At 33.1% G+C, this 13,075-nt stretch overlaps 1 protein-coding gene across 2 annotated transcripts; it reads left to right on the top strand.

Annotated features, from left to right (window-relative positions):
* Positions 1 to 1,895: 1,895 nt before the first annotated feature.
* LOC133297162 (uncharacterized) lies at positions 1,896 to 8,902 on the top strand. Of its 2 annotated transcripts, none has more exons than XM_061496254.1 (3): positions 1,896 to 2,117; positions 2,441 to 4,647; positions 8,215 to 8,902. In XM_061496254.1, the coding sequence occupies exon 2, from the start codon at positions 2,441 to 2,443 to the stop codon at positions 4,499 to 4,501; it is 2,061 nt and encodes a 686-aa protein (XP_061352238.1). In that variant the 5' UTR covers positions 1,896 to 2,117; the 3' UTR covers positions 4,502 to 4,647; positions 8,215 to 8,902. The 2 variants fall into 2 exon arrangements, with proteins under 2 accessions (XP_061352238.1, XP_061352246.1); XM_061496262.1 differs by lacking the exon at positions 8,215 to 8,902 and adding an exon at positions 7,229 to 8,106.
* Positions 8,903 to 13,075: the final 4,173 nt, after the last annotated feature.

Genomic DNA, 13,075 nt, shown 5'->3' with positions numbered 1-13,075 from the left:
CACCAGCGGCAAATTGCAAGTTTTCTGTGAAGCTTGGAAAGGCGAGTGCCATAAAGTTCTCTCCTAAAGCCAAGAGAAGGCGTAGATCTCAGTATGTCGAACCAGTTAACTTACATTCAACAGAGTTACAAGAGGGTAGTTTTGGCCGCTATTATGTCAAAAAAATTCATTTACCTAGTGAAATACCACCTTGGAAGTGGGATTTGAACACCATCCATTTTGACCAATTTTACATACAATCTTCAATGGCTGGGGAAATAGGTTAGTTAGTAAATTTTTTTGATATCCTGTACCAAACATAGACAACACACAATCCCAATCTCAGATGCCTAGCTATATTTGAAGAAATCTCCTACCAAACACAACCTTAGTGCCTGTTTGGGAAGTTTTTTATTTTTATTTTTTTATTTTATCTTATCTTCTTCTTATAAGGAGAAACTAGATCAAATAAGTTTTACAAAAGCTCTTATGATAAAAAGAATTTTTTTTTAATAAAGAAAAAAGTCAAAAACCAAAAGCTCTTAGTAAATTTTTTTTAAGTTGTATCAGTTTATTTTTAATTTGAGCTTTTAAGTAACTTTTAAGCTAAATTTTTTATATAATCTTCAAAATACTTTTATTTTTATTTTTAAAACTTTTTTTAACTTTAATTTAAGAGTAGCTTATAACTTAAAAAAAGATGTCAAAGAGGCACTTAAACATAAAAGGAAAAATGCTAAACATAGCATAACTTTTAAACAAATAATTATTATTTTAAACAATATTCCCCTTTTTTTTGTTATTTGTTTTGTGATATGCGAACATTTGTTTCATATTTTTACCATCTTCAAAGGGAAGTTTAGCTAAGAACAAAAAAAAAAATTGCTTTTGGGAAAGAAATATTTATCCAATTGGACATTTAGTTATTAAATAATACTTTTTACAGAAATCCCAGTGCCTAAAAAAAGAAATTTTGCATAAAAATTATATAAAATACTCATTTCTCTAAAACATTTTCTAGGCAAACGCATAGTTTGAAAGAAATAATATTTGGTAGGGAGAGGCTTACCAAAAAAAAAAATTGGTAGGGAAAGTTTTATACTATTGAGAGTCTGCATGTTTTAAATTGGATAACTTAGGTAATTAATAAATTGATGGAAAAATTTAAAAAGAAGAAAGAAATCATTCTTAAGGCACAACTTTAAAATATAATATTCATCCAATCTCGAGGGTTGACTCAAGTGGCAATATGAGTCACAAGAAAGACAAATTGCCAAAAGAGCATGAGCTAGAATCATGGAAAGGATTTTACACTTAGAACTGAATAATTATTACGTTGCTTAACTCGAGATTAATCCAATGCTTATGGGAGCTCCTTCCTATGCCCAAATTATGGAAATACAGATAACTTAACTCACTTTCCTCAAAAGGATAATTAAGGTCATAAAATAAAAAAATATTAATCCCCTCAAGTCAATGTGAAATAGATAATTATAATGTAAACATTTATAAATAAAATAAATTATAATTAGTGATAAAAATAATGCAAACTAGAATGAGGGCACGTGAGTAGTGAGTAGAAGCATATTTGGATCTTCTTTTTTTAAGTTTATTTTTTTTTTATAAGAAAAAGTTAGGTCAAATAAGTTTTTATAAAAAAAATTATAATAAAAAAAGTCAAAAATCAAAAGCTCCTTGGAAGGAATTTTTTTAAGCTCTTATTAATTTTTAATTTGAGCTTTTAAGTTAAATTTTGTGTATTATCATCAAACATTTTTTTTTTAACTTTTTTTTTTAATTTTAACTTAAAAAGTTTAAAAAGAGAGAGTATCCACTAGTGTTATTTATGCGCGTGAAGAAGCAAAGGCGAAAAACGCAATTTTCGTAATCTGCACTCCAGCTCCAGCACAGCACTGTTTTGTGACTGATGCCATTCCTTCTCACTAGTGTTCTCGAAGTTTCCAGGTTGGTACCATTGCAGTGTTTTTTCGCACCTTCCCATTCAGATTTTGACGATTCCGTTGCTGCGTTCCGCTGACGCGATTCCGACTCAGTAAACAGAGTCGACTCGTGTTAACTTGGGGAGTTTCAAAGAGGAACAGAGCAGAGGCTCAAGTGCACCCCGGCGCTTCCAGAAGGTTCGCCTTATCATTCTTCTGCCACACCCTTCATAGTGTTAATCACCGCAATGAGTGAAACACTGAACTGTTTAATCAATAATCATCTTCATGCCTTGCAATTAGGGTTTTTTTGTTATTCTCTTTATTCATGCGTTTTACGTGTTCGATAAAATTCCTGTTCCAACGTTTCTTCTTAGTTTTTGTCATTATAAAGAATGAAGATGCTCTTTAAGTTTGTATCTGCTGAGATTTTGAAATTTGTTTTGATGTTAGTTTGCTTTGAATAAAATTTACTTTTGTCGTTTGTTTTAAATGTGGTCTTTGATCTTGTAATCCTGCAGATGTCACTGTATATTGGTAATCTGTCAGGACATGCTCGAAGAGATGAACTCGAGCGTGTTTTTCGTAGATTTGGACATTGTAATGTTCAGCTGAAAGGAGAAGGCTATGGCTTTGTAGTATTTGACTTCCCTCCGGATGCTGAAAAAGCTTTGAGAGCACTGAAAGGTAGAAATATATGTGGGGAACCGCTGACTCTAACATGGTCCAATAAACAGCCCAATACACAATTTCCGAGATTTGCTAGGGGTGATAGAAGAAGTACATATGAGTTGCACCATGCAAGGAATTCTGAGAGATTAGGCCATGCAAGAAGGAAAGCGGGTTTCAATGGATGGAGGAATCACAAGATGGGTAATGTTGAACGGGGTAAATCTGTTGAAGTGCCTGGTGAAGAGAGGAGATATCATCGAGATGATTTTAAAAATTATGTTGGGGAAGAAAAAGATTACAGGGGAGACTTTCCAGATGAAGGTGGTGGAGTTGTTCCTAACATGGAGGACTACGGCAGATGGGGTGAGCCAATTAATGACCCATCAATTGACAATGGGAATAAAAATGTTGTAGAATTTGATCGTTATGAACCTTATCATGGCCATGGCAGGAAGCAGGACAATGAAGATTATCATGTAGGTTACTCAGGTGGTTCTCCTGCAGCAAATTCCCAACAGAACATGGACAGAGCACAGATTGGCGAGGAAACCTCAAATCGTCCAAATGTCTCTAAATTCCGTCAAGGTTGTTATAGATGTGGTGATTTAGGTCATAAAATGCGAAATTGTCCGAAAGAACATTCTTCCCAGAGAAAATATAATAGGTTGGGTGTTGGGCAGAATAATAAAATAGACGAAAATCATAGAGTTGAGGATGAGAATAAATTTGGATGTGTTTCTTGGGTGAAGCAGCGGTCAAGTGGGGATGCTTTATCAAAGAGGCCTCAGAGAGATGAGCGGAGGGTGTCTGGTTCGCAACAATACCATGATCCATCGAGGAATGAGTCATCCTCTAGAACAAAGGAAACTGATAGGTATAAAAGAAAAGAGTATGGAGGGAAGAAGCAAAGCAGAAATGAAATAGAATCACCTAAAAGATCCAGGGCAAAGATATCAAGGCGGTTGGTCTCATCCTCTTTGCCTTCAAATTACTCTGCATCTCCTCCCTCACTCTCAAATTCTCAATCATCCAAGTCATTGCCTAGGTCTAGTTCCCATTCTAGATCAAGATCAGTGCCTTCTAGAGGTCATTCTTCATCTTCAAAGTTAAGGTCTTCCTCAAAATCTCAGTATTGTAGAGGCAAAAGTTTAACTTCTAGGAGATCAAGCTCCCCTACATCTTTGTCTGTATCACTCAATCAGTCTTTACCGTCATCTCCAAATAAAATCCAGTTGAATTCAAAAAGCTCATCCATTAATGATACTGCTCTTGAATATGAGGATCATTTGATTGCACAGGGACAACAGACTGGTGGTACAATGGAATGGGAGAATCTTCAATCCAAGGAGACAGGTATTGCTGTAAATGGAAAAGCTGCAGTATACGCCTCAGCGGTGGATGCCATGGAAAAGGACCAATATGTACAGGAGGAGAATACTGAAAATCATTTTCTTGTAGACCCATCTAATGGAGCAACAGATATAACTCAACCACTTGTTGCTGGGAATTTGCCTCCGAGGATAGTGAAGGAGACAGAGGGCTTTGGGCATTCTGGAACACTGATGATGGATGATATTCCAAAAGAAATTCAGAAGCCAGCTTCTGAAACTCATGTCAATCCCGGTTCTGGCCTTTCAACAATCATGTCCACAGAGGAAATGTGCATGGTTCTCAATAACTATGGCCTGGAACTGCCAAAAGATGATGAAAAAAATTTAACAATGGATGCCTTCTTTGGTTCTGCTCGCTTGTGGCCTTGGCATATTGTTTATTACCGTCGGTTGAAGAAGGGCCCAATTTCAACTGAGAACTATGCTAGGCGGGTTGCTCAGAATCAGGAATTTGGCATTGTTGATAAGTATGTAAGAAGCAGTAGTGGATGGGGAGAATTCAGTCTTGAGAAATCGTAATAGTTTATACTGCTATAAATGATGCACTGTTGGTAGATTTAACCTCATAGGAGCTCTTTATCTATGATATTTCTTCTTTTACACATGGCTCTCAATGGAATTCAGATGTGATTATTCGATAATGATTTTCTAAGAAGTTTGCCCAGGTAATTATGCATATCATACTATAACTCATCAAATTGCTTTGCCTTCTTGTAGTGTCTACTCAATTATAGTGCAGTGCCATCTAATAAATGATGACATTTATAACAATGGTAGTATGCTGAATGTTTGAATGATGGTATAGATTCTGGAATGACAGGGAGTCTACACTGTTTTAATTATTTTTCTGTTTGTTTTTTGTGCTTGCTTCAAGATGGGGAGAAGGAGCTAAAGGAGCTTCTTTATTGAGCTAATGTGCAAATTGCTGTTAACATTATAATGCTAGGGCTATCAGCTAGGAAGCATGGACATGACAGGTCATAACAAACAGCGCAAGTCTTAAAGTATAGGACATGATATGGCTGAACATTTTATATAAAAAAAAATTAATATATTATAATCATCAAATGACATATTCTGAACTTGAAAATATAAATTGGCAATATGAAGGTCATAAGTTCATCTTTATATACCATAATTATTAAAAATCAATAATTTATTCTATTTTCTTGATCCTCTATTTCAATTTCTTTTTAAATTTTTGTTGTCTTGGCAAGATACGTGATAAAGTATGGGTATTAAGTGGTTAATGATGGATAAATGATTGGTTGCATAAATTTGATATTTGGTTAGTGGAAGTGATGTAGCTGATCTAGGGAAGATTGGAATTAGTTTTTGGTTGTTGAGAGGAATTGGGAGGGTGAGAAGGAGGTCTCTCGAATTCCTGAAGCGATAGAGAGAGAATCTTACTTTTGTATCATTCTCGATCTCTGTTCTGTATTTCATTGATAGTGGTCAGTGTTTTTCTGTAATAAAAATTTACTGTTCTACCTATTTGTGATCCAATCTTCCCTCAGTAACCCGCCTCTCCTCCTTTCCATTCAGTTAAAGCTTCTGATCCAATCTTCACCTGTTGGATATTAGGATAGTCCATAGGGTTTCTTGCTTGACCATGGTGTAACTTGTATAATGTTGAGAGTTGGTTGTCAACCCAATGCTGAAATTCAGAAAAAGTATTCTAGGGACCCTGGCTATGTTGTTTTCCTGTTAGATGTGGAAAACTTGTGTAGACCAATGCAAGAAGTTTCTGGGTTCCTGATCCAAAAAGATCATGTTGTGGCCACTAAAATTGGTGTATGTCTCATTGAAGAACGCAAGATTGGATCTGCTTGAGTTCCTCTAACAATGTGTTGCAAAGGGTTAGGCTAGTTGATGGAATATGGAAATAAAATGATGGGCCAATTGATACAGCTGTGGCAACAACGGAAAGCTGAGAACTGCTTCCTGTATTCTTACCACTGCTATGTTTTGCCCTATATAGCTCATGCTGTTGGAGAAATTATAGAGATGAGGCAGCTGCCCCAAGATGTCCAAGTACTTGCCAACTTGCTACACTTGGAAGGTTGATGGCTTCAATTGGAGCCTCAGGAGATTCTCTGATTATGAGTGTGTTGGGTGACTCTACTAAGGTTAGGGTTATTGTTGTAAGTAGTGGGTTTGGTGGTTCCTTATATTTTTGGCCATGCAGAACCTTCTACTATGGTTCTTGTAAATGACCAGGTATTTTGCCCAGTTGATATGGTTCTGCAGTGGCTATGGGGGAGAGAGAAGGGTGTCTTTCAAGCCACAGCTGAAACTATTGATGTAGCTACTATTTGTAAGGGCCACATGACTTTCTCATTTTCCCCCATGTTGGTCCTTACTGTGGGCCTCAAAGAGGGCCAGTGGAACCCTGGTAGCTTGGTCATCATGCTTGAAACAGTGGGACCCAGGCAGGACTTTGTTGTCAGCTACCACAATCTGTTCACCTTAAGGAGGAGTATTGTTAGGAGAGTGATAAGGGAAACAGCTCTAATAATTGACGAGGTAGTTAGTTGTAATATAATATGACAACTGGACTGTTAGTTAGTTAGGAGAAGCTTTAACTGAATGGGAAGGAAGAGACTGGGCAGGGGTTGTAGGGTATAACTAGGAATTGAGGGAAGATCGGAATTATTTTTTTGGTTGTTGAGAAAATTTGGCAGGGAGAGAGCCAGGTGTCTTGAATTCCTGGAGAGAGAGAGAGAGAGAATCCTAGATTTGTATCATTCTTGATCTCTATTCTGTATCTCATTGATATTGATCAGTGTTTTTCTGTAAAAAAAATTGTTCTACCTATTTCTGATGCAATTATATCACCATTTATCAAGATTGTAGAAAAAAAAAAAGATTGTAGAAAACCATAGTTGACGTGATTAACATCTGAAACAAGCACTAAGATACCACTTTTTCTAATAGCAAAACAAAAGTTATCATGCTCTTCTTTCACGGTCTGCATCAAATGGTTCATTCCTGTTATTGCGTTACATGATTCTGAGAGCCTTACTGAAATTTAGTCATTCTTGAAAACTGAAAAGCTCTTCTGGGAACAATATCAGATGATATACATCTTTGAGCACTGGATCAGTTGTATTTGTTAGTTGCCAAATTTTGGATTTCCATCATGTGATATGGTCTTCTTAAGCTGTGATTGCATATTGATCTACTCAGGAAACCCACTTAATTGCATGGATGTGAATTTAAAAAAATTGCCTTTTTGTTTTCTAGGGTTATGCAGGAGAGAGGAATTATGAAAGAAAGGATTTAGTTCTTCACTCAATAATGTGCAGATAAGAAGTCGTGGATGGGCCTTTTTGACATTTGCTAGAACCAGATTCTTGAACTCTTTCTTGTTTGTTAATTCGTTGAATTTGAAACGTTCTGACTTTTTGAGCCAGTAGAATCTTCAACTCCCTCCTTTAAGTGACCGACAATGGATTTAGATCTTCTCTCCTCTCTCACAGGAGAGAGGTAAACGTAATTTTCATGTGCAGGGACCTAGCATGATGGCTTATGGGTTACATTAATTATATTGAAAACTGTGTCTTTATTTTTCTAATAAGGCTCCCCTACGAACATTAAGAGATAGTCCAGATCCATTGAAAATTTGTTAGTTTTCTCACCTTGAAGAATCAAAATTTGACGCAAATACACAGGAAAAGGGCCGAGGTGTAAATATCCAACTACTTGTTGCTGATTTAAAACAAATACATAAGCTGAACATCGGTAGAATGCTTTTGTAAGGGTTTCTAAAGAGTTTGATTGGGCTATTCTGAGTAGCTCACCGAGGTTTCAAATTGAGTCAGTGTCTAAGTGGATACTACGTAACATCTCTGATAGGTACTTCGACCAAAATATGATTTTTGTATGTAGGGGTTTTTGTTTTCATACGAGGCTGCAAATTATATGTATTCAAAATTATCTATTTGGTGAGGAATAAAATTATTTTCCATCAGAACAGTGTCGAAGATGGTAACATATCTTGAACGATCACCTGAGTGATTTTGTGCTGTTTAACATAAGCATTTAATGTATAAGCTTCCATATGTAATATATCTCCCTTGAAATTTAGACTCAACCTGTTTTCATCCTTGATAAATATGCTGTGTCTTATATTCCTTATCTATGAAGTGATGCATTGTTTGTATCCTTGCAAAATATGGATATGCATTTATGAAAATTAAGGGGCATTTAGTGAGCTTTTATGGTTGCAGGTGGGCTATGATGGAGAAAAAGGTGTTGCTCATAATCCTAGGTTATCGGATTGACTGATAGCATATAGCTGTTCTCTTTCATTTTTGAGGAAGGTGGGTTTTTGGATTGAATAAGCAGTGGCAGATCTTTGTGTAAATATTAATCTCGTGTCTATGAGCAACCCTTGGGGTAAGTTGGAATCAGAAAGGAAAGACACATCCTTGAATGGTTTATTAGTTATTTTGATCATCAGGATATTATACAAGACAGAAAACGCACCGTGCAAGGGAGAATGCAATTGACTAGTGTTACTAAACGAATGTGTTTGCATATGAATAAACAGGAAGTCGGGAACCATAAAACGACTAAGAACTATTCTGAATGATGAAATTAACACACTTTATGCGTCTAGATAATGTACGCAGTGCTATATTACATGCTTAGCGTAGCAATCATAAAATAATGATAAAGTGGAAATTGTAGCATATATTAATTATCACCAATCCTGTTATGACTTATGAGCCTAAGACTAGTTTCGGTCTACGATTCTAGGGCTTGACGTATCTTTCTCATATTGATGACTTGTCTAATGCATTGATGTTCCTTCTTCCGACCCCATCTGTTAAGTTTTGTTTGCTAGAGTTGATTAGGGAAGAAAGAAATTGTTCCAATGTTGTGATGCTGACTTTCGCTTTTTGGCGTCATGTCCATGAGGAAATAAAAGGAGGAGTGGATTATTTTTTCGTGAGGCTACGTTGCACCGTATGCAATTCTTTCCTCACAAGAAATATAGGGAGGGAAAGAGAAGAGAAGAGAAGGAAAAGAAATGGTTTTTGTGGGGATAACAATTTTTTCTCAGTTTACCTGTTATATAAATCTTTTAATAAAGAAATTTGATATTTACACATTTTATATAATTTTTTTTAATCTTAAGAGTTATAATTTTTTATTGTTCAGTAATTTTATTTAACAAAAAGGCTCATTATTGGATACTTCTATTTTTTTTAACGTTACAAAGTTTTGTTTGTTCTAATATATTAAGGGTAAAGTGTGTGTCATTTTAAAGGATGTAAAATTGTGTCATTTTAAGAGAGAGAAAAAGATAGATAAATGAGGAGAGAGAGTTGACAAAAAAATAAAGGTGTGGGTCTCACCTCTTTGTGAGAGTGAAATGATATAAGTTGTGTCATTTAAAAGGATAAACATTTTTTCCATATATTAAATATAGGTTCATTTTTTCTACGTAGATAAGTTATCTACATTGAGCCTAAAACGGCGTCGTTTTGAGGCGGAAATCAAGGTATTTTTATAATTATAATTTATTTCATGGTTATAATAGTCTTTTTCATTATAATTTTTTAATTTTTCAATCTAAAACGACATCGTTTTGGGAGCGAATGTAGATAACTTATCTACATTCACTTTAGAAACATTAAAGCCATTTAAATATTTATGCCTTCAAAATAATTACTTTCAATTTTTTTTTTTGCGTTAGAATTTTTTATCTTCAAATTTTAATTGTTTATATTCTTAGATTCTTGATCATTTTTTTTAAACTAAAATTTCTTCTCTCTTCAAATGTTGACTGCTTCTTTTTTATATGTTAAACTAGTCATTATTTCTTGCATTGTACATATGTTTTTAAACTTAAATATAAATTAAAAGAATGTTTAAGGGAAATAATATTTAAAATTATGGAGACATATATGATTAATAATCAAATCAGATAAAATTTCAAAAATATATATTAAAAAATGATTATAATTATAAAGAAGACTTATATAGTCAACATAAAATAATTTGAACTAAATTCTAGAAAAAATTAAGAATGATATGTCATTTTCTAAAAAAGAATATGTTAAGAGATTAAGCTACTTTTAAAAGAGTGTATTCTAATTTTATATTTATGTGTGAATCTTATGATACCTAATCTCATTTGGAATTCAAAAACTCTCCTACTAAAAATTAGGATTTGAAATTTTAAATCAGACAAAAAAAAAACATTTTAATAGAGAATAAGAAATAAATAAGGAATCTCAACATTATGTTTGATGGACAATTAAGTTTAAAGTGTTGGAAAAATGTTAAAAATGAATTGGAATAAAAAAGGAGCTATTCGGTGGTGAAGCCACGGAGGATAAAGTACCACATATTATCCCATTCTTTTTTTTGGAAATAGTTTATTATCCCATTCTTAAGAGTGACAATTCCATATTATTACATGTGAAAAAAGTATCTAGTGTTATTTTAGATAATTTTGTCTAATGTATATCGAAATAATGTCTTTTTGGGATTGAAAAATTAAAAAATTAGAATGGTAAAAATTATTATAATTCTGAAATAAATTAAAATTAGAAATACACCATGATTTTCGCCTCAAAATAATGTTATTTCGGTGAATATTAGTCAAAATTGTCTAAAGTAACTTTTAAAAAAATGAACCTTTACTATATAGGGGTGAATTAGAATGTAATATCTCAAATTAATTTAATCATTTTTTTTTATATTTTTCATTATAGAATGACACATGTTATTCTTAATTTACCCTTTTTTTAAAAAAAATTTGAATTGAAATTTTTTAAATTAATTAAGCATATTTTTTATAATTTTAAATTTTATTCTCATTTATATATATATAGCTTTTATTTTTTACCTGAATTAATTATGTATATGTTATTTATAATTTTTAATACTTTAAATTTATACTTTTAAATTTCAATTAAATTTACAATTCTCGAGTTTTATATATATATATATATATATATATATATATATATATATATATATATATCAACGATTGTCATTTATAGTGTAATTAATAATTAATTAATTAATATAATTTTTTTAAATTATTACCGTTGGATGGATGAAAATCAATGGCTAGGATAAGGAGTAAGACTTATAAATCTTACTCTGGAGTCTGGAGTCAAATGATCTCTCTCCATATATGTATATATGGCTTATGTTTTCTTCTGTCGCATGAATCAAGATTTTTCTCCTGCACTCACAGCAATAGCAACAGTGCCCATTAACATTTTTTTTTAATTATAAGTGAGCTCCACGTAAAAGATTGTTTTATCACATGAGATAAGACATTTTCAGCAAAATGAGATGATTATTTCCCATATATAGAGGGTAATCCTTTTTTTTATGTTACATAAAAAAAGTATTATCTCCTGCTCAAATAATAAATAGGAGAGAGAAAAAAGTTGAAGGCGATAGAAAAAATTCTTTTGGGATCCATTTTAAAAATGTGAGTGTAAGAGATAATATTTCTCTTATTAACATAAAAAAAGTAATTCCCATATATATATTTGATAAATCAACGAATTTTTTGGTAGACAATTATTGATGATTCAACTACTTCACTGTTCTTTTCTTTTAAATCCTTGTCATGCCAAACAGATCCTAATTTTATATGTAGTTTTTTAGTTGCGAACCCTCATCTTGATGACCAGCCCCCCCATTTTCAGCTGTGAACCTTTGTCAAATTGCACTTGTTGTATTGATGACACTGACAACATGAAAGCCTGGGTTGACGATGCTTTGATGGTGTTTTGCGTGTATTTGAGTTAAGAAGAGTGAAAGCAAAATCAAATTAAACAGAGATGAACCAGAAACAGGCAAGGAGAAATGAATGGTAGGTAAACAAAAATGGATGCCTGTAGATAGATGTGGGCAATGCATTATCATTAGGGATAAGATATTATGTCTATCGTTTTTTTATGTTTACTCTACTTATTTTTCATTAATACCATTGGATCACAGACTTAAAAGGAGAAAAAAAATTATATAAGTCAATTGAGATTGTGACACGAGTGTCGGAGAAAAAATAGATAAAATAAATATTAAAAAAAGGTAATTATAATATTTTATTCTTTATTATTATTATTATTATTATTATTATTATTATTATTTTTTGGAGTGTTAAAGGGTGTGTGGGCTTTTAGTTGGCAAATGAGTAAATGTAGGAGTAGTCCAAAGAGAAAGGATCATCAACATAGGAACTATTCACGGAGCAAGCAAGAGAAGATGGATTGGAAAAAAGAAGAAGGGGGCATTTATCATCTGAACAAAATATCTCCCTCATTATTCTCAACTGTCTCAATTACTCTTGCATTTATGTGATTTAAATGGTCTTAATAGAGTCGCCTTTTTTTTCAATGCTCGGAACTACCCAACCCACCCTCTACCATCCCTCAATTCACTTAATTGATTATCCTTCTCTTGCAAACCCACAATCAAATTTTCTTATGCTACATCACAATATGATGGTTCTAAATTGTAGTAGGAATTGAAATATATTTTTGTTTTCTTTTGATTATTATAGGCAAAACTTTCCATTCACTACTTTGGATCATGTCAGGGGATAGATAACACTACATGAAATCAGAAATCTGCTTTTCCCTATTAAATTATTATCATTCAATCTACTAGAAAATCAACTAACATTATCTCTTGCCATTTGTTGCCAACCATTATACCTAGGATTTCAGCTTAGATGCCTTATTAGTTATTTTTGTAGAAAAATTACGTGTCAAACATGTTAAGGTGCACATGAGTCATTGTTAAACTTCGCAGGTGGTGGTTACTGCTATGGAGTGTGGACTAAGCTGTAAACATCGGTTTGGTCGGTCTACAACCATCATGATTCATGAGTTTTACAACAACCAAGTGGGCCTTTGCAATCTGTTTTGACTGTTCACAAAGTACAGAGGATCTACATGCTCTCACACAATAAACTTTTGATGCTGCCACTTTTATTTATACATCTTTCTCAAGTTTTAACTTTTTAATTATGTATCATAGGTGCTTGGTTGGATGAAACAGTAAAAATATATCATTGAGGAAAAATAAAATAAAAATAGAAAAATAGAGTCA

This window comes from Gastrolobium bilobum, unplaced genomic scaffold (assembly GCF_033153095.1).
Source record: "Gastrolobium bilobum isolate Gb01-03AN ecotype WA unplaced genomic scaffold, APGP_CSIRO_Gbil_v1 utg14417, whole genome shotgun sequence".
In the NCBI taxonomy this organism is placed as follows: Eukaryota; Viridiplantae; Streptophyta; class Magnoliopsida; order Fabales; family Fabaceae; genus Gastrolobium; species Gastrolobium bilobum.
The sequence above is the reverse complement of the archived record's forward strand: the minus strand, read 5'-3'. Positions and strand labels throughout refer to the sequence as shown.

Excerpts from the sequence above, each read along its gene's own strand:
- LOC133297162 (XM_061496254.1), top strand. The coding sequence starts at position 2,441 with ATGTCACTGTATATTGGTAATCTGTCAGGACATGCTCGAAGAGATGAA.